This window comes from Microcebus murinus, chromosome 13 (genome assembly GCF_040939455.1).
Source record: "Microcebus murinus isolate Inina chromosome 13, M.murinus_Inina_mat1.0, whole genome shotgun sequence".
In the NCBI taxonomy this organism is placed as follows: Eukaryota; Metazoa; Chordata; class Mammalia; order Primates; family Cheirogaleidae; genus Microcebus; species Microcebus murinus.
In genome coordinates, this window is record NC_134116.1 from 72537016 (window position 1) to 72557958 (window position 20943).

A 20943-nucleotide genomic window follows, 5' to 3' on the forward strand; every position below is an offset into this window, starting at 1 on the left:
GCCTAAAATTAATGTTTGGTGCTCTTCCGCAGAAACCACGGCAAACACACTGCAATACCAAATGTTGAGTCCCCTTTGAAAAGTCAGCTGATTCTTCTGTCTTCTGGAAAGCCGAAAAATCCTGCACTGAGAGCAGCTTTTGCTTTTACATCGGAGCGCCAGGTTCCCATGTTCTCTATACCTTCAGTGTTGAACACCAGAGGAGGTCGCTGCTTTTTTCTTTTTTAGCCAAAGTTTGTGTTTCTATTATTCATAACTTCCCCGCTCCAGATCTAGGAACTAGTTCCGGTCTGCCTTTGTTGCCAGATTGGCATGTATACAACGCAGTGGATTCTGGGAGACCAAGTCCCAGTGTAGTGAGGTTTACAGCACCGGCGCGGACACCGGACTTCAATTCCCACAATGCACGGCGCGAATCCGTAATTCCTGCCTGGGTAACTGTGAGGTGGCCGCCATCTTGCGTACGGAGGTGCGGCTTGTTTCCCCGATCCTGAGGGCTGGGCACTTTAGTGTCCCCAGATCTCCGCTTAGGTGCTGTGTCTTCGCTTTCCTTTCACCTTATCAAAGGTTTGTGTGTTTCTAGGAGAAGGTTTTATTGGGAGGTAAAGGTCGATGCAGAGCTGTAGAGTAAGGTGAGTAGACACCCCGTTTTAGATAGGGTGGGGTGGTGGAGTCGTTTTTCGGTTACTTCCTTCCTTCTTCCATTAGCGACTCAGGTTCTCGCCAGTTTTGCTGGACCCCTTAGATTAGCTGTAAACGTAGAAGCCAGAGTGAACCTTTGAGCCTCCGAGACCTCCAGAATTCCTAGACGGGACCTGAACCTATCTTCGTTGGGACAAAGAAACTGGGTGACGCAGTTTTTCCCAGACAGCTCTCTTTGGAGGTCAGGAAGCACGGGGCTCAGGTTATTTTTAGGCCATACTGTGTTAACGCAGCCCTTGTGCTCTTCCTCGGGACTTTTCTGACACATTTCGAATGAGGAAATGAGCAGCTGAGAGTTGGCTGAGGAAGGGGACTGTTTCCGGGAGGATGGGGTTCTTCACAGTTGTATCTTTGTTTTTTTTTCCCTTCTAAATTAAGGCGCTACACCCATTTGGGAACCACATTTCCACTAACTACTCACAGGAAAAGGGCCCACAAAGACTGACATTTCAGTTAATCTAGCATTTGGACGCTAAGGAGATTGGTTGTCAGAGGTTTGGGAATTTGGAACCATTTACTCCAAAAAAGGGTGGTTTTAAGTGAGAAGACATTTAGAATGCAAAGTGCCAGTTCGGGTATGTGTTAACGTGGCTGGCAGTTTTACTCACGTTCTAAATACACAATTGTGTATTTGTATCATCAAAATATATACATTATTGATTCAACTTTCCAAACTTAATTTTTTTAAGTTCTCTAAATTCAGAAATGGATCATTTATATTAAAGATGAAATACATTTTTTAAAAACGGATATTTCAGTGAAATCCCTCCTATAAATCATGTTATGAGAGTACTTTAATGAATGGTTATAAAACTACAGTTGGACTCTAGTATTTTGGGAATATGTTACCATCAGATGTTTGTATCACAAATTTAAATGTCTTTTTCTAATTTTTTGTTTATGAAGAAACTTTTGTTTAGATTTTTTAAATATGAGCTAATGATTGTATGATTTATTTAACTCCTCAGATGCCTTATGGTGAAATTGAAGCTAAATTCTTGGGACCTAGTGAAGAAGTAACAGGTGAACCACACTATAAAAAATTGAAGTCAACTGCAGAGGCTTATGTTTTCCCCCATCATAGTAGTGCTGATTTTCACAGAATCCAAGCAAAAACTGGAAATGATTGGGTCCCTGTGACCATCATTGATGTCAGAGGACATAGTTCTTCTCAGGAGGACAAAACCAAAACTACAGCTTTGCTGAGACCTTTGCATGATGAGATGCCTGGTAATAGACCAGATAATGTTGCATCCATTGATTCACGAATTTTACAGCATGCAAGTCCTCCGTCACTATCCACGGAAGATGAGATATATAGCACAAGCAAAGCATTTATAGGACCCATTTACAAACCCCCTGAGAAAAAGAAATGTAAACAAAGGAGGAATGAGACAGACATTCTCAGTGATATAAATGACAAAGGAGGACAAGAGAAACAGAAGTTTAACTCTAAAAAATCAGAGATTGACAATGAATTATTCCAGTTTTACAAAGAAATTGAAGAGCTTGAAAATGAAAAAGATGATTTGGAAAGCAGTTGTAAGGAACCCGAACCTCCTCAGGAACAATTTATTCCATGTTATCAGGGCCATAATAATGATCTCTTAAAATCTGATGAAGAAAAGAAAGATCTTAGTAATGCTTTTCAGTCACATTGTGGTTATCAACAGAACTTGGACAATGAGCCAGGCAAATATACCTGTAATGGACAAGTAATACCTACATTTTGTGACTTTTCGTTTACTTCCTTCAGGCCTGAATGGCAGTCAATGCATCCCTTTATAGTACCCCGTGGTCCTCCTATTCCTAGTTTGAACTATCATTTAAATATTCAAAGATTCAATGCTCCACAGAATCCACCATCAAATATTTTTCAAGCCCAAGATGACTCTCAGATGCAAAATGGATATTATGTAAATAGTTGTAATGTTAACTGGAATTGTTTGACTTTTGATCAGAAGAATGAATATACTGACTGTAGTGAGACTAGCAGTAGTATTCATCCCTCTAGACATGGCTACAATATGCACGATGGATATTTGAATAATGGTTTCTGTGAAATCAGAGAAAGATACTGGAAAGATCTTTCTGTGGACAAACATAATAATGGAGCAGAAAGGCTTGTGAACCAGCAGTTTCAAGAGGAAAAGTTAAATAAATTGCAGAAGTTACTTATTCTTTTAAGAGGTCTGCCTGGTTCTGGGAAAACAACATTGTCTCGGTAAGTAAAGGATACCAAGTGAATACTTGGAAATTCGTAATTTAAACATAAATGATATTTGTAATCAGTGACATGCTTTCATGTTCTAAGTAGAAAGTTTTTAATTTGCTATACTTGAGAATGGCATCTGACAGTCTAAATGTTTTGAAAGATGTTTTCTGATAGAAGCAGGGAGAATTGGCATATATATTTATATTTAGATTCTGCTAAGGGCTTTGAAAATAGATGTACCATTTATAATTATGACAGTGATGAAGCAAATGATACTTGAGAACTGTGTTGGCTTTCCCTTTTGAGTTAGCTATTCAAGAAAAGTTGAACGCAGTGTTAGATGACTTGGGTTTTGACTCAGTTATTTTACTTTGTGACTTGGACAAGTTTTGCTATCTGATGATTGAATAATGTTACTTAATTTTTCTGGAATTATTTTGAAGACCAAATGAGATAATTCAAGGAAAGGAATTTTGAATGTGTTAAGCATTGTGCCATGTTCGTACCCCTTTTTAGTTTCATAAAATGTAAGGAATTTGAAGTGAGCAATAACCAAATGGAGTTAGAACTGGTGATGTTTTATTGTATTACAAAATATTTTGTTTACATTTTAAAACAATATACATTTCTGCAGTTGTGAAAAATAGCATAAAAAAAGCAATACAAATTATTTGCAGTTTATATAGAATGATTTATGCCTGACAAGGAGAAAAAGAATTTGATATTTTTGAGGATAAAAAAAATTAGAGGAAGCCTTTTAGGTGTGTTTTTTATTTACTTTTAAGACGATTTAAACAATCTAAAAGTTTCTTCAGAAAAAAAGAAATCAGAGAAAGGTTTAGGCTGGGTGCAGTGGCTCATGTCACTCCTAGGACTCTTAGGAGGCCAAGGCGGGAGGATCGCTTGAGCTCAGGAGTTCAAGACCGGCCTGAGCAAGAGTGAGACCCTGTCTCTACTGAAAAATTAGAAAAGTTAGTTGGACATGGTGGCCCATGCTTGTAGTCACAGCTACTTGGGAGGCTGAGGTGGGAGGATCCTCAGGAGTGTGAGGTTGCAGCCAGAGACAGAACAAAACTGTCTCAAAAAAAAAAAAAAAACCCAAAAAACAAAAACAGATTTAAGGCCGGGCGTGGTGGCTCACGCCTGTAATCCGAGGCGGGCGGATTGCTCAAGGTCAGGAGTTTGAAACCAGCCTGAGCGAGACCCCGTCTCTACCAAAAATAGAAATAAATTAATTGACCAACTAAAATATATATATACAAAAAATTAGCCGGGCATGGTGGCGCATGCCTGTAGTCCCAGCTACTCGGGAGGCTACTGAGGCAGTAGGATCGCTGAGCCCTGGAGATTGAGGTTACTGTGAGCCAGGCTGACGCCACGGCACTCACTCTAGCCTGGGCAACAAAGTGAGACTCTGTCTCAAAAAAAAAGACAAAAAAAACCAAAACGGATTTAATTTATGATATAAAGATTTCAAACTGGATTATAAATGTAGTCTTTGTGAATGAATTCAAATTTTGGTCTTTGCATTTTGATTCCTTTTACGTTAGTGAAGATTTTGTAGAGGAGATGAAATTTTAATTGTTTACAAAGGATAGAAGGTAAGAGTGGGGTTGTCTCACAAACACGGGCAGTCTTCTAGATTTAGAATATAATATCAGAGAAAATTAAAAATTGAAACTTGGAAATTAGTTGAAGGGGTCTGCTAGTTAGGACCACTCGACTAAGAGTGGATATAGAAGAAGCATAAGAAAGAAAAGTTAGATTTGGGACAACATATTGTTGAAACTAAAGGTGACTAAAGTAGTGGTAATGCAAAAGAATTTCAGGGAGACATAATTGTAGTGGGAGATGATAGAGGTGATTATTATAATATGTATATTTGAGGAATAGGTATATGACATAAGAATGGAAGTGATATGTATTACCAAGTATCATTTGTATCATGATTTACAATTTACAGAGTACTTTAAAATGTGAGATGGGTTTATATTTTCATTTTATAGAAGGAGCAGAGGCTAAGGGAAGTAGTTCAGGTTAAATGACTTATAAGTTATAAAAACTGGTAAGAGATAAGAGCTCAAACTAGGAATAAAACAATAGTGTATTTTCCTATGTTTTCACTTTAGTATCTATTGGATGTATAGCCCTATACTTGACTATGGACTTCAAGGAACTTGGTAAAAGAGCCAGGAGTACTTCTTTAGGCCAACACTTTTTTTTTTTGGAGACAAGGTCTTGTGCTGTTTTCTGGGCTAGAGTGCAATGGAGTCATCATAGCTCTATGCAACCTTAAACTTCTGGGTTCAAGCAATCCTCTGCCTCAGCCACCTGAGTAGCTGGGATTACAGGCCCACACCACTATGTCTGGTTAATTTTCGCATTTTTTGTGGGGGTTGCCCTGTGACCAGCTATGTTGCCCAGGCTGGTCTCTAATTGGTCTCAAGTGATCCTCCTGCCTTGGCCTCCCAAAGTGCTAGTATTACAGGCATGAGCCACAGCACCTGGCTGATAGGTCAATACTTTTGAATGAAGTGAGGTTGGTTATTTGGGATTGAATATAAAGCCACCTATTCTCTAGTGAGGAATAGTTTCATAGCTTTCAAAACAAGCTTTGACCTGTAATCATAAAACTCTGGGAGGCCCAGGTGGGTGGATTGCTCGAGGTCAGGAGTTCGAAACCAGCCTGAGCAAGAGCAAGATCCCATCTCTACTATAAATAGAAAGAAATTAATTGGCCAACTAATATATATATAGAAAAAATTAGCCGGGCATGGTGGCGCATGCCTGTAGTCCCAGCTACTCGGGAGGCTGAGGCAGGAGGATTGCTTGAGCCCAGGAGTTTGAGATTGCTGTGAGCTAGGCTGACAGCTTGGCACTCACTCTAGCCTGGGCAACAAAGTGAGACTCTGTCTCAAAAAAAAACCAAAACAAAACAAAACAAGCTTTGAAGGGAAAAAAAGGTTAAAAATTGGTAGATCGGAGTGGAGCTAATTTGAAGCCCTAAATTAAAAGATAGCATTGTTTAGTTTTGATATGTGGTAATGAGTATAGGCAATTTGATAAAGTTCAAATTCCTTTGGTATAGTGTTCAAGTCCCTTTCTTCATTTAGTCATTATCATCTTTCCATCTTTATATCTTTTCTACACTTGGACTTGTACCTATCTTCCACTGCAGAAGAAGACAGGCTTGTTCATCCGTTGTTCTTTATTTACTTAACATTTCTCTTAAATGTCTCCACTTCTTGAGGCTTTGGTTTATTATCTCAGCCCTCAGTAATCCTCTGTCTGAATTTCTGTAGTATTGCCTTTGTATGTAGCATAAGCTATATAAGACAGCATTATCTTTTTATTCACTGATAATTGACATAAGCCAATTTGGTTGTAAGTGGATGGAGGCTTAGTTGTTCCTCCACAACTTTGCTTCCAGGTTTTCATGAAAGTAAGTCTTAAAACTAAATTCTAACACAAGTACAGACTTTAAATATTTATGAGTAAGCCAGTACAAAATAGGTCATACAAGGCCAGGCTCAGTGGCTCACGCCTGTAATCCTAGCACTCTGTGAGGCAGATCGTTTGAGCTCAGGAGTTTGAGACCAGCCTGAGCAAGAGTAAGACCAAGACCCCATCTCTACTAAAAATAGAAAGAAATTAATTGGCCAACTAAAAATATATGGAATAAAATTAGCCAGGCATGGTGGTGCATGCCTTGTAGTCCCAGCTACTCTAAAGGCTGAGGCAGAATTACTTGAGCCCAGGAGTGTGAGGTTGCTGTGAGCTAGGCTGACACCACAGCACCCAAACCCCAGGCAACAGAGTGAGACTCTGTCTTAAAAAAAAAAATGTCATACAGCCTTTGTAGGTATGATAAAGTGCCAGCTCTTTGTCCTTTTAGGAACTTGATAGCACGTTTATGAAAGGTTCATTTGAGGCAGAATTAAAGAATATTATAGAGGTAGAATTTTTTTACTATTGTAGTTGGAATGAGGCAAACAGAATCCTCTGGCCCAGCGGGTAGATGCTGGACCATTTAGGGATCAAGCCCTGAGAGTTGTTCCCAGGGGTGTGGACTATAGATTTTACTAGATTCTTATGCCCTGTTCATGCAAGAATGGGGGTAGGGGTTTGAAATATTTAGTTAATGCACATTTCTTATACTGTACTGATTTCACCAATGAGAGTGTATTTTCATAAACAGGCCATTTCATTATTAGCAAAAAATCTGGAGTTGATCAGAGATAAAAAGACACTTGTAAAAACCTTCTGTAGCCACCTTTGGAGAGTAGCCTTTGTGCTAAGCTAGCAAGACCCTGGGATATGATTTCTTGATCAGGGTAACTGTGCTTAGGATGTAGCTTAAATCATCTATGTGATCTCACACTGTCTGTGCTAAAATATTTTAAGGTAAATTACAATCATCCTTATAATGAATATACTTTAATCATCTGGATTGTGAGCGAAGACCTAAACTTGGCAACTTTGTAATTCCCAGCAGGTTGCCCAATGCCCCCTCTTACAGTAATAATAGCTATAATTTGTTGAGTGCTTACAGTGTGAGGCACTGTCCTCAGAGCAGGTAGATCTTAATTTTTCATTTTATAGATAAGGATGCAGAATGGTTCAGTAAATTTATCCCAGATCACATGTCTTGTAAGTAGTAAAACATTATAAGTCCAGGGCTAACTCCCAACCTCCCTATTCTTTTTTAAACCATACTGCTTCCCACGTGGTAAATGCTCAAGTTGTTTTTACTGAGAGATATAGCAGGTTTTAATAGCTTGGCCATAGTTTTGGCCATAGAGTGTTTATGGGTAGGACAACTCAGGTAAAGATGTCACTTCTCCCTCTAATATATTTATAGATTCGGCAAAACTTTAACCAAGATCCCAAAAGGATTTTTGTATGAATTTTCATAAGCAAATTCTAAAGTTCATTAGTTATGTAAATGTAATAAAATAATTTGAAAAAAATGATAAGAGTATTATCCTACCAGCTATCAAAAGTTATTTAAAAACTTACTATACACTCTGGGAGGCTGAGGTGGGCGGATTGTTTGAGGTCAGGAGTTCGAAACCAGCCTGAGCAAGAGCAAGACCCTGTCTCTACTATAAATAGAAAGAAAGTAATTGGCCAACTAATATATATAGAAAAAATTAGCCGGGCATGGTGGTGCATGCCTGTAGTCCCAGCTACTCAGGAGGCTGAGGCAGGAGGATTGCTTGAGCCCAGGAGTTTGAGGTTGCTGTGAGCTAGGCTGACAGCATGGCACTCACTCTAGCCTGGGCAACAAAGTGAAACTCTGTCTCAAAAAAAAAAAAAGACAAAACTTACTATAATTACTAAAGTTACTATGTAACTTTGTAATATATCAGTAGGTAAAAACGTTCAATAAATGGTAATAGGGTATTTGATTGTCAGTATGGGAAAATAATTTTAAAACCCTCCCTGTGCCATCATTCACAAAAAGAGCTTCTAGATGGATATAAGACCACATAAAAAAAACTAGAAGAAAATGTAGAATTGTTTTTTTTAATAATTTCAGGGCATGCGTAAAACAGTGGGAGAGAAATAGTGAGAGGACTTGAGAAAACAGGTTTTTATTTGGGTTTTGTCTGTTTTATAAAACTATTGTGGATATTTACTGTAGTAGGCCGAACAATATACCCCAAGATGTCCATATCCTAATCCCTAAAACCTATGTGTATGTTAACCTTGCATAGTAAAAGAGACTCTGCAGATTTGATTAGGTTAAAGATTTTGAGGTGGGGAGGCTATCCTGGATTATCTGAGTGGGCCCAATGTAATCACAAGGGTTCTTAATAAGGGGGAGGCAGGAGTATCCAAGTCAGAGATATAAGGACCAAAAGCAGAGGACAGAAAGGAGAGAAGATGCGACTCTACTGGCTTTGACGACAGCAGAAGGGCCTGTATGCCAAAGTGTGCAGCTAGTGGGAAAAGGCAAGGAAACATTCCATAGAGCCTCCAGGAGGAATACAGGCCTACCTATACTTTGTTTTTAGTCCCGTGAAACTGATTTCATACTACTAACTTTCAGAACTATAAGATAAATTACTGTTGTTTTAAGCCACCAAGTTTGTGGTAATTAGTTGTAGCAACCATAGAAACTAATAAATGTATCGTAGTTTAAAGAGAAATGGGCAGAGATTTCTTTTTTTCCTCTCCCTACTTTTTGAGGAGGGAGATCTCAATTTAAACTCCAGAGGAAAGATTTATTTCTTTATAGGTCTCTATTCTTAATTCAAGAGCTGTTTAGTAGTGAAGTGCCCCAGTAAAGTGGTTTTAGGGTGGGGTAAGTAAGGAGGTAAAGGGTTCATGAAGTGTTAGTTTTGCTCAGATTTTTTTTTTTTAAATCACTTTTAAATGCACATGGATATATTCAAGAAAATAATGTGCAATTCTTAGAAAATTTAAAAAATAAACCATGGGAATGAGCTCTCTTTTTTTTTTTTTTTTTTTTTTCTTTTCTTTTTCATAAACATACAGAACAGGAATGAATGAGCTCTCTTATAGGCCTGTGTTTGGGAACAGGGTTCACCTATTTCTTGCTTAAGTGAGAAATAATAAGCACAGAGTACATTAGTTATTCATGATCATATAATATTACCCTAAAACTTAGTCAAAAGCAACATTTGTTGCATCACAGGTTCTGTAGGTCAGAAATCTGGGTATGGTTAGGTTAGCTGGGTGCCTCTGGTTCAAGGACTAACAAATGCTGTGATCAAGGTATTGGCCAGGGCTGTGTTCTGGTCTCAAAGCTTGATTTGGGCAGGGTCTGCTTCTAAGAGCTCTCACAAGGTTGTTGACAGAACTCAGTTCCTTGTGAGCTACATTGGATTGAAGGCCTCAGTTCTTTGCTGCTTGGGCCTCTCTCCATTTGCAAGGCTGCTGGTTTCTGTCAAAGTGAGAGAGAAAACACGAAAGCCCAAGAGTAAGACAGAAGCCACTGTTTTTTCTTACAGTCTCAAAAGTGACATCACCTGTGTCATATTCTATTCCTTAAAAGCTAGTGACTAAACCCAAGCACACTCCAGGGAATATTATACAAGGGTGTTGATACAAGGAGGTAGGGATCACTGTAGGCCATTGGTTTGGGGCTTAGGTAGATGCCTTATATTGGCTCTCCCATTAGTACCTATGTAACTCAGTTGGCCTAACTTCTGAAATTATTTTTATTCCCAGATTTGTTTAATATCAAATTATCAGGGTTGTTATGAGGATTAAATGAGGGCATAGATGTATATAAAATCTTTGGAGCCAGGCTCAGTTCCACATGCCTATAGTCCTAGCTACTTGAGAAGCTGAGCTGGGAGGGAGGATTGCTTGAGCCCAGGAGTTTGTGACTAACCTGTGCGACATAGAGACTCCCATCTATTTAAAAAAAAAAAGTTTGGCATATAATAGGTTCTTCAAAAGATAACTATTGTTTTGAAAAAATACTAGTGGTTACTGAGCCCAGATATGATTTTTTTTTTTTTTTGAGGTAGAGTCTTATTCTGTTTCCCAGGCTAGAGTGCCTTGGCGTCAGCCTCTAGCTTGCAGTAACCTTAGACAGCAATTCTCCTGCCTAAGCCCCACAAGTAGCTGGGACTACAGGCACGCACCACCATGCCTGGCTAATTTTTTCTATTTTTAGTAGAGATGGGGTCTCGCTCTTGCTCAGGCTGGTCTCAACCTCCTGAGCTCAAGGGATACTTTGACCTTGGCCTCCCAGAGTGCCAGGATTATAGGCATGAGCCACCATGCCTGCCCTGAATTTTTTTTAATTAGATGTTTGACTTATTCATGGTCCTAAATTTTGACATTCTGAGGATTGCTTTTCTTAATAGTACCTGACTTAGCTTGAGAGAGTTCTGATAAAATCTGGCTGTAAAAATTTTGAAAATACTAATGTTAAGGAACTTATTTTTGGTTCATATGCTTAGTATGACATCAGATAGCCTTGGATTTTTATAGGTATTTTTTAAAGTCCTTAAAGTAAAGCTTCATAATTTGAGCTAATTCAGGGCATTTGAAAAAGATGCATGAATAGTCTATGCTTTCTGGAAGGGAAAGTCTTTCTAAGCTAAACTTATACACTATAGTTATGATTTATATATTTAAGAAAATATTCTTCATAGATGTTTATTCATGTTTGGTGTTGATGTAGTTTGATTATACAAATTGATTTTACTGTGACTTCTCCATCTTTTTTTTAATTTGAGAGACTTTAAATCATTTCTCAAATACAAAAACTACTATAGTCATGTAGTGTGGTATTATTAACATCTTAAAAATCACCTGCTAGTAAAACATAATTGAATAGGGGAAAAAAGGAAGCATTGGGTACCTAGGAAAGGTGATGTCTGGATTTTTGGTACTGTTGAATATAGTTAGATATCATGTGGATAATGATCAAAATCTCCTTTTAGGTAATTGAACTTTGGTTTACAATGCTAATATGAAGCCATATCCATATTCTAGACTATCTGTATAAGCAGATAAGATGCCAAATATGTTAGATGGATATATTTTGGAAAAATCATGGCTGCTTAAAAAAGAAATCCAACTCCAGTCTCCCAAAGAAACAAACATCTCAGACTGTTAACTTTCATTTGGTTTGTTTAGAGTAATTTGAACAGTAATTCTGAAGGGGAAATACATATTTTAAATTGTTCCATTTTGATACATAAGATTTTATTTTTATTATAAAACATACTGTTGACCCTCTATATCTGTAGGTTCCACATGGATTCAACCAACCTTGAAAATATTTGAGAAAAAAATTGCATCTATATCGAACACGTACAGACTTTTTTTTCTTGTCATTATTCCTTAAACAATACAGTATAACAGCTATTGACATTTACATTGTATTAGGTATTATAAGTAATCTAGAGATAATTTAAAGTATATGGGAGGATGTGCATAGTTTATATGCAAACAGCCATTTTATGTCAGGTACTTGAGCACCCATGGAATTTGGTATCAGAGGGTGATCCTGGAATCAATTCCCCATGGATACCAAGGTATGCCTGTAGATGATTTTATTGTTAAAATAAGCTGAAAGGACAGATGACATGTTTTTCATTTTAATAGTTGAAATCCTTCTTACTACTTTTTCTTGAATCATCCTGGCCAATATTCTTTTACTTTCAATCCCTTCTACCATCTTCCAGCGCCCCCCACTCCCACCCCAAAATTATAGAATAATATCCAGTTGCCTAATGGTTAAGGGAGGAGCAAAACAAAATACTTTGCGTTGTGATTGTTGGAGCCAAATCGTTATCTTCCTGTGTTTTCCCTATTTCAGCCTACTCCCAATCTCTTTCACAAGTCTTTATTTTTGAGAATTCTCTGACCCTCTGAACGCTTGTAAATATCACCATTGCTTGTGAATTTAAGTTGGTGTCACGTTTTCAAAACAAATCTTTGGCCGGGTGCAGTGGCTGATGGCCTATAATCCTAACACTTTGGGAGGCCAAGGTGGGAGGATTGCTTGAGGTCAGGAGTTCTAGACCAGCGTGACCAAGAGTGAGATCCTATCTCTACAAAAAAATAGAAAAATTAGGCGTGGCGGTACACCCCTGTAGTCCTGCCTTGTTGGGAGACTGAGGCAGAAGGATCGCTTGAGCTCAGGAGTTCAAGGTTGCAGTGAGCTATGATGATACCACTGCACTATAGCTGTAGCAACATAGCAAGATCCTGCCTCCAAAAATATTTTTTCTTAAATAAAAAGTTTTTTATATTGGCTGTTAATTATGTAGATTTAGGTGTAAAGTGGTATTTGAAAACTGAAAGCTTTTTAAGGTTGTTCAGCTCATGTGGTATTCTGTTTGCAATATACTCACAGGTAAGTATCAGAAATTCATTTAATAACCTTTCCTGTGTGGTTTATTCCTAATGGTTATAGATTTTATAAATGGCACTTTTATGATTTCTTTTATTAACAGAATTCTGCTTGGTCAGAGTCGTGATGGCATTGTGTTCAGCACTGATGACTATTTTCGCCATCAAGATGGGTACAGGTATAATGTTAATCAACTTGGTGATGCCCATGACTGGAACCAGAACAGAGGTTTGTTTTGGGCCAGGTCTTCTGGGATGGAATATTTGACTATGAGTCAGAAGACCTAGGTTTTATTCTTGACTTCGATTTTTACCAGCTAAATGACTTTGATAAACCATTTAAATAGCTTTGAGACCCAATTTCTTCATCTGTTAGAAGTGGTGATTATTATACTTGCCTTTCCTGATTGGAGTTGTGTAAAGCAGAGAACTTAGAAAAAACATTTTGTGAACTATAAATAGTGTACCAAGCTGGTAAAATATTAGAGTTATGGGATATTTTAATAGGCTTTATTTTATACCTCATGAGTAAATTTAGAGGACTCTGATAGTGTTATGTATTCCCAAAGTATTTCCCTGAGAACAATGCTAATGTTTTCCAATGCTTAATATACTGGTTGTGAGTACTAAAAGTTTTTCTCATTGATGTTGCTGTATAAGAAACCTACTTAATAGATTTTTTAGAGGACATTGGTCAATTTCTGTTCATCATTAATAGGGGTTTCTTAACCTAGGCTGCACATTTGAATCACTTAGGGACCTTTTTAAAAAGAACTTATGTCTGGGCCTTAGCCTCAGAGATTCTGGTTAATTGATCTGGAGTGGGGCCTAAGCACTGGTGATTTTTGTTTTTTGTTTTTGGAAAGTTGTTCAGATGGTTCTAATGTGTAATCTGAATTGAAACCTATTGATCTAGAACTTTAAATGTGTACACCATGTTTTTTAAAGATGAATACATTGATGATTAAATAGCTTTTATTATGAAAAATTTTATGCCTAGATTAGAGAGAGTATAATGAATCTTATAAACCCATTACCAGAATTATCTGTTACCAAGATTGTGACATATGGGCTTTATCCTTTTTGTTTTTATCTCCCTTCTTTTTATTATAATTTGCTGGAGTATTTTAAAGCAAATTCTAGACATCGTGTTACACATTTCAACTTAACTTTTTACTTAATAACATCTTATTTAACTGCAATGCCATTATGACACTTTAAAAAAAAGATACCAATTCCTTGGCATCATGTAACCTAGTCTGTAATTGAATTCCTCCTATTGTCTTAAAAAGGGGAAACAAGATTCTCAAAATACATTTTGTTTTATGTTTGTTTTAATTATCTTAATCTATAGCAGTTTCCCTTCTTTTAACCTTCATGCTATTAGCTTGTTGCAGAAATGAGGTCATTTGTATTATAGAATGTTACATATTCTGTAGTTTTCTGTTTGCTTCCTGCTGGTAACCATTTAACTTGCTCTTCTTACTCCTGTATTTTCTGTGAATGGAAATTTGCTCTAGACTGGAGGCTTGATTCAGTTCAACTTTTTTTGTGTTTTTTTGGCAAGCAAGTATTTAGTTGTCCCACTCTTAGTGGTTGTAACCTTAATAAGTAGATTCACAGGAATTGCCTGTTCCCTCTATTAACAAGTTCCCTGACAACTGTGTATCTGATGGTTTTATCCAACCATAAATTGTTTCCTGAGTCAGTTATTTCATTAAGAGTTGCAAAATGGTGATTTTTAGGTCCATTTCCATGTTTAATAGCAAAAATTTTTCTATAATGAATTTTCTCTCAACTAAAAGTTCTAACTAGGGTTGCCCTAAAGGATAGTATATACAAGAAAAAAGTATAAATGCTTTTCCTTTCAATTGTCAATTAGAGTAAGAAATATTAGAATATTTTTGAGCAAGAAGTTTTCATTCTATTAAAGTTCATACTTGTTTTTTTTTTATTTTCTTTTTTTGAGACAGAGTCTCACTCTGACACCCTGGCTAGAGTGCAGTGGCATCATCTTGGCTCACTGCAACTTCAAACTCCTGGGCTCAAGCGATCCTCCTGCCTCTTTCAGCCTTCCAAATAGCTGGGACTACAGGCCCTCACCACCACAACTGGCTAATTTTTGTACTTTTAATAGAGATAGGGTCTTGCTTTTGCTCAGGCTGGTCTCAAACTCCTGAGCTCAAGGGATCCTCCTACCTCAGCCTCCCAGAGTGCTAGGATTATGGGCTTGAGCAATCACTGTGCCTCTTTTTTGATTTTTTAAATTCCATAGAACATTGTTGCCTAAATCAAATAATGATAGTGTTGTAATTCCAAAAATGTTTGGAGTTATGTTTGGGCTAAGGGGGAACAAGAGTAGGTGATAAAGGGAATGAATAAAGACAGAACTATTATACGTTTGGTGGACTAGGAAATTTGTGTGGGGCATTTTTCCTCTTTGCAGTAGTTGTTAGTGTAGAATATTTCATTAAAATGTTTATGCCATGTGAATTATGTTGATTCTACTTGTTGAACAGAATAATGGTGTCTGGATAAGCTGCTGTTTTTTTGTTTTTGTTTTTTTATCAGTATAATAAATACAGACTTGGATACCTTTAAATGCCAGGCACCATTCTGGGAAAATCTATCTGCCTCATGTTTATTATTATAAGAATCTAAATTAATTTTAGAACACTTATAAATTGAAAACATATCCAAAGTATCATTCTTCTCTTTCTTTAGACTATTACAATAGTTAATTTGTTTATGAAAACTACTCTCATTATTTGGATATTCAAACATTGTTTACTTAGGAGCTCTATTCTTCTGGAGTGCACTAGACTGTCATATTAGATGATAATTATTTATGAAAAAAGGATACTCTGCCCATTCCTGCAAATCAGAGATTTATTTGGTTAATAAGCTTTGTTTCTAGAACAGAACTCCTTGGATGTATGAGCCTAACTATCAGACATTGGATAATGGTTTTCATAATTTTTTTTTTAAATGAAAGATCTGATCACTATGATTGGAGAATAGAGCAGTAGGAGATGATAGCATTATGATGCTAGCACTATGGATGATAGTAACCTATTCATGATCCAGATTCTAAATTTCTTTTGGTATTTAGAGGTATCTTCTCCCAGAAATGTATTCCACCATGGTCATTATTCTAACTGACCTTTAGAGGAGTATTGCACTATTGTCATTAACAGTGGCTGTCTGTGTCTCACCTCGTGGTAGAAAAGATGGCACTGGGATAGGGAGATAAAGTTTAGAAAAGTTTGTTTTTATCTCAGCTCCCAATTTGAGGATTATAGTCCTGAGACATCTCCACAAAGTTAGTTGAACTGTGGTATTTAGCTACTTGGTATATAAAGTTTTGATGGTAAGTAACGATAACTCCATAACATTTTAAAATATAAGCCTTTCTTACTTCAAAACCATTATTTGTACATTGTAGGAAATTAGAAAATACAACTAAACATGAAATGCAAACATGATAAGATAACTACTTTTAATATCTTAGTAAATCTTCCTAGCTCTGTATTTTGACCTAAGTAAGATCATATTTAACTATTGTCTTGTTACTTGCTGTTTTCATTTAATAATCTCCATCTTTCCATGTCAGTAAATTTTCACCTCTTCTCATACTCAGTCCGTATTCAGATGTAACTTGTTCCTTTATCTCCTTTATTTCCCATAAATGAAAGTTAGCTCTAGACTGAAGACTTCCTTTAAATTTAATAAAATGTCCCCAAAATGTCTTTCACAATCAGTTTGTCAAATTGTAATTCCATTCTGCAGAATACACCTGACATGTGGTTATGTCTCCTTAATTCCTTTTTAATCTAGTGGAGTTCCTTTTTTTTTTAATGGAACTGACTCGAGATTGCACAGTTTTGGTTTTAAGTAAAGAGATGTAGTAAATTTCCTCATAATGAATGTTTAAAATTTTATTTTGTGTATTTTAACCTAATAATTCTAGTTTTTGTTTTTATTTTTAAAATTTATTTTTTATTTCAGCAAAACAAGCTATTGATCAGGGGAGATCTCCGGTTATAATAGACAACACTAATACACAAGCTTGGGAAATGAAACCATACGTGGAAATGGTAAATATGAAATATAAAAGTTTTTATTTTTTATACTTTTCAATTTTTTTATGTTCTGAAATTTTGGTCACTTTGATCTTGATTATTAAAAAATTTGTGCTTATTTTCTAAAAAAGTTTATTGGTTTGCTTAGTTTTTAAAAAATTATGGATGGTGCTTAGTAAGGAATAAGCTCATCTTGTTAGTTTTAACTGACCAGGAAAATAGTAATGGAATTTTGGAATTTGTCCAGTTAAGTAGTCTTAAAATTTTTATAAACCATATTAGTTTATAAAGTAACATTTTTCTTGGTTGAGCAAACTTGGAAGTATTGTCTAAATGAAATTTATATCTGTCTGCCTTCTTTTTACTTTAAGAAGTATTCTCTGGGTTTTTGTCTTCTTCCTTTCCTTTGTATAGGCCATAGGAAAAGGATACAGAGTAGAGTTTCATGAACCTGAAACTTGGTGGAAATTTGATCCTGAAGAATTAGAAAAGTAAGGCACTTGAATTTTTATTGAATCCTTATCTTTTTTTTTTCCTTTGTGACGTCCTGCATCATTTTACAGTTTATTGAGTGCTAGTGTAGGTCCTGGGAACTCTGAAGGTAAAATTAGGACTTTCCCCTTTGGTTTTTGGCTAGGCCACTTCTCTGCATTATCCTTCTACCTTTTTCTCATTCCCATTTTAGGCCCCATCACCTTTTTACCTTGTTCTTTTATCTTGCTCTCTCTTTTTCATCATTACAACTACACGTCCATAATCCCATAGCAAGATCCTTAGAATCAATGTGTTTTGGAATTTAAGTTTTTTTGAATTTTAGAAAGGTAATACAGTATATATATATACCTAACCATTTAACACTCCTTCCAGAGTTTGGGACAGCATAGCACAATCAAACACGTTAATATTTCTGCAGCAGATCACGACTAGTCAGCTAAGCAAATAAGATTCTGCATAATCTACATCAAATCTGAGTAGGTTGTGCTTCTAAGTGAGTACAGATCTGGATAGGTTTTGTTGCCATATGAGTCAGCTGAAAACTGAGTTTTCAGAGCTTATTAGATTTCAGAACTGGTGCTGAGAGATTGTGGACTTGTATTATTTTCAACCTTCCTCTTCCATTTGTGTTTACCTTTATCCTTTTTCCTTCATGTCACTGCTTTTCCTGACTATGACTCTTTTCTTTCTTCACTTTTACTCCTCCCTTCTTTTTGGTAACAACTTTATTGAAATGTAATTCACATACTTAAAATTTACCCATTTAAAGTGTTTTCAGTATATTCACAGAGTTGTGCAATGACTGCACCCTTCCCCCCCCCTTTTTTTTTGAGGCACAGTCTGTCTCTGTTGCCCAGGCTAGAGTGCTGTGGCATCAGCCTAGCTCACAGCAACCTCAAACTCCTGGGCTCAAGCAATCCTTCTGCCTCAGCCTCCTGAGTAGCTGGGACTACAGGTATGTGCCACCATGCCCAGCTCATTTTTTTTGTATATATATTTAGTTGTCCAGCTAATTATTCTTTCTATTTTTAGTAGAGATGAGGTCTTGCTCTTGCTCAGGCTGGTTTTGAACTCCTAACCTTGAGCAATCCTCCCACCTCAGCCTCCCAGAGTGCTAGGATTACAGATATGAGCCACCACACCTGGCCTACACCCCCTTTATTAAGCCACCTTCACCCAACCCTGTACTTTAGTTTGCCCTCTTATAGCTTCAAGCTGTTATTCTGTGTATGGGGTCCAACTAATATAATTCTTTCCCCCTTGCCTTTCATTCTTTGGCTACTTTCTTTCTCTTTCTGATTTGCATGCTGTATGTTCATATGTAGATAGATAAACTAATAGATTTATCAGTATTAATATCTATATTGTTTGCCTGCCTAGCTGTGTGTGTATTGCACCTCAGGTGAAAGAGAAAGTTTACTCTGATATTTGAGTTATGTTGAATAAATGAATGATGAAATGCTATACAGTTATGTCTTCTTTTACATCTGAGGGACTGTTGAAATTTATCATTTTCTTAATACAAGTGACTTTATATAACAAAGCCAGCTTAGCTGATACCTGGCATAGTTTGATTTTTGAAAAGAATTGAGTCATTAATTTTGACATCTTATTGGTTTAGTTGTATCTTTTCAACCTCAGATTTGTTCTTTTTTTTCTTCTTTTTTGCTTTCTCTTATCTTGTATGTAAGCATCAGATTTGAAAAGTAAACATTTCTTTGTGCCTTTTTTCTGGGAAATGTGAATTAGCATTAATAGTACATCTAGAACTATAATATTAAATGTAAAATATGTTTCTGTGTTTTGTCATGTCCAAGTGAAGTTACAGAAAACTATTAGGGTAAAATAGATTGTCAAAAGTTCTTTGAGGCTCAAGTATACATTTTAAACCACTTTTGTTGTCATATAAATTCACATACAGAAAAGTATGTAAAATATAAATATACAATTTAAAGTTCTTACAAGACCAATGCACATTTAGCTATCACCCACGTCATGAGAACATGACCAACACGTCAGAAGCTCTTTGCATTCCTCTTCCCATTCACAGTTACCTTTCATTCTCTAAAAGTAACCACTGTTTTTCCTTGGTAACCATAATCACTTTCTTACTTTTTTAGTGTTAACATAATGACTGTTGCCTTAATATTATAGTTCAATTTTGCCTTTTATCAAACTTTTATATATATAAAAATAGAATCATACAGTATATTTTCATTGTATCGAGTTTCTTTCACTCAACATGATGTGTGTGAGAGATGTTCAAATTGTTGTCTCTACTAATAATTTTGTATTGATAATAAATTTTAAAAATACGAGACGAATAGTCATAAAATAACTTTTAAAATATAACAAATATGTGGGTTTTTGTAAGTTCTAGAAGTCCATTTAATCCTTCTATAATTTTTAAAGTAGTATCTCATAATCTTTGATTTTTGTCATTAAAAGGGGGGGTTATAAGTAGAGGTTCAGTGACTAGGTAGTTCTGTCTGAAGAAGATATAATTAACATTTTCCTATGATTTATGGTATCTTTAAACCTTCAAAAAACATTGTTAAAAACTTTTTATATAAAATGTGGGTAAATGAAATATATCTTCTAATATTTATTTGAAAAATATAATTTAGAATCTATATGCTGTTCCTCTGAAACAGTTTAATCTTTAAGCCTACACATTCTAAAAGAAAAATTTACAATCCTTTTCTTTTTTGGTAGGAGGAATAAACATGGTGTGTCTCGAAAGAAGATTGCTCAGATGTTGGATCGTTATGAATATCAAATGTCCATCTCTATTGTAATGAATTCAGTGGAACCATCACACAAAAGCACGCAAAGACCTCCTCCTCCACAGGGGAGACAGAGGTGGGGAGGATCTCTAGGCTCACATGAACAAGTCTATGTCACAAATAATCATTAAGTTGGCTATTTTCAGCTAACACATTTGTTTTTTGCCCTTGAGAAAAATTAGTGAGCCTGTCTTGAAATTTAAATAGTTTCAAATAAAAAAAAAAACCCTACATTGCCTCACAAAGGATGTTCCCAGCAAGTTGTTTAAATTCTAAAGTGTAAATAAAAATTATATAAAATTGTATTTTAAATGTTTTTATAATCTTTTGTTGTAATAATTTTGGTTGTTATGAAAACACCTGAGTAGTATAGTGGGTAGGAACCAGGATGTTTTTCTACAATTGAACTATTTTGTAGATAATGTTGAACAGTTTTTTTATAGTTCATACCTAAATCTAACTTTTCATAAAACTTTAGTATTTTTCCTTTGCTATCTTAAATATGCAAGAAATACTAACTTGTTATAGGGCACCTTAGTTGATTCTCCTATTCATTATACAGGTAAAATTGTATTTCAGCTAATTCATCTGTGTGACAAAATTATTTTAAAGCTGTAATCAGCATAGTACATAGTTTGAACAATCACCTGGAGTTTTCTATGGAGTTTTCTCCATAATGTGCACATTCATCATTTAATACATACATATTCCTCATCCTCCTTCTCAAGCCATCTTCCTACCCCCATGCACTTGCAAGTTCTGGAAAGGATAAGGAAGCAAGGCACTGTATAGTGAGAAGAAACTTCTCAGGTGATTC

General features: G+C 36.1%; 1 protein-coding gene across 7 annotated transcripts in view; it reads left to right on the top strand.

The window, feature by feature from the left end:
• The first annotated feature begins 418 nt into the window (after nucleotides 1-418).
• The window catches only part of N4BP2L2 (NEDD4 binding protein 2 like 2), a 75519-nt gene continuing 54994 nt past the window's right edge, over nucleotides 419-20943 (top strand). For 3 of the 7 annotated variants that reach the window (XR_012922482.1, XM_012752141.3, XM_076009512.1), the window contains exons 1-6: nucleotides 419-632; nucleotides 1671-2926; nucleotides 12868-12992; nucleotides 16772-16860; nucleotides 17260-17336; nucleotides 20056-20202. Coding sequence is in view for 6 of the 7 variants with exons in the window: in XM_012752141.3 (XP_012607595.2) it covers nucleotides 1671-2926; nucleotides 12868-12992; nucleotides 16772-16860; nucleotides 17260-17336; nucleotides 20056-20202 (1694 nt within the window). In the remaining variant the exon portion in view is untranslated. Of the gene's footprint in view, nucleotides 633-1670; nucleotides 2927-12867; nucleotides 12993-16771; nucleotides 16861-17259; nucleotides 17337-20055; nucleotides 20432-20943 lie in introns of those variants that run through there. The other 4 variants (XM_076009511.1, XM_076009514.1, XM_076009515.1 and 1 more) reach the window with 4 other exon arrangements.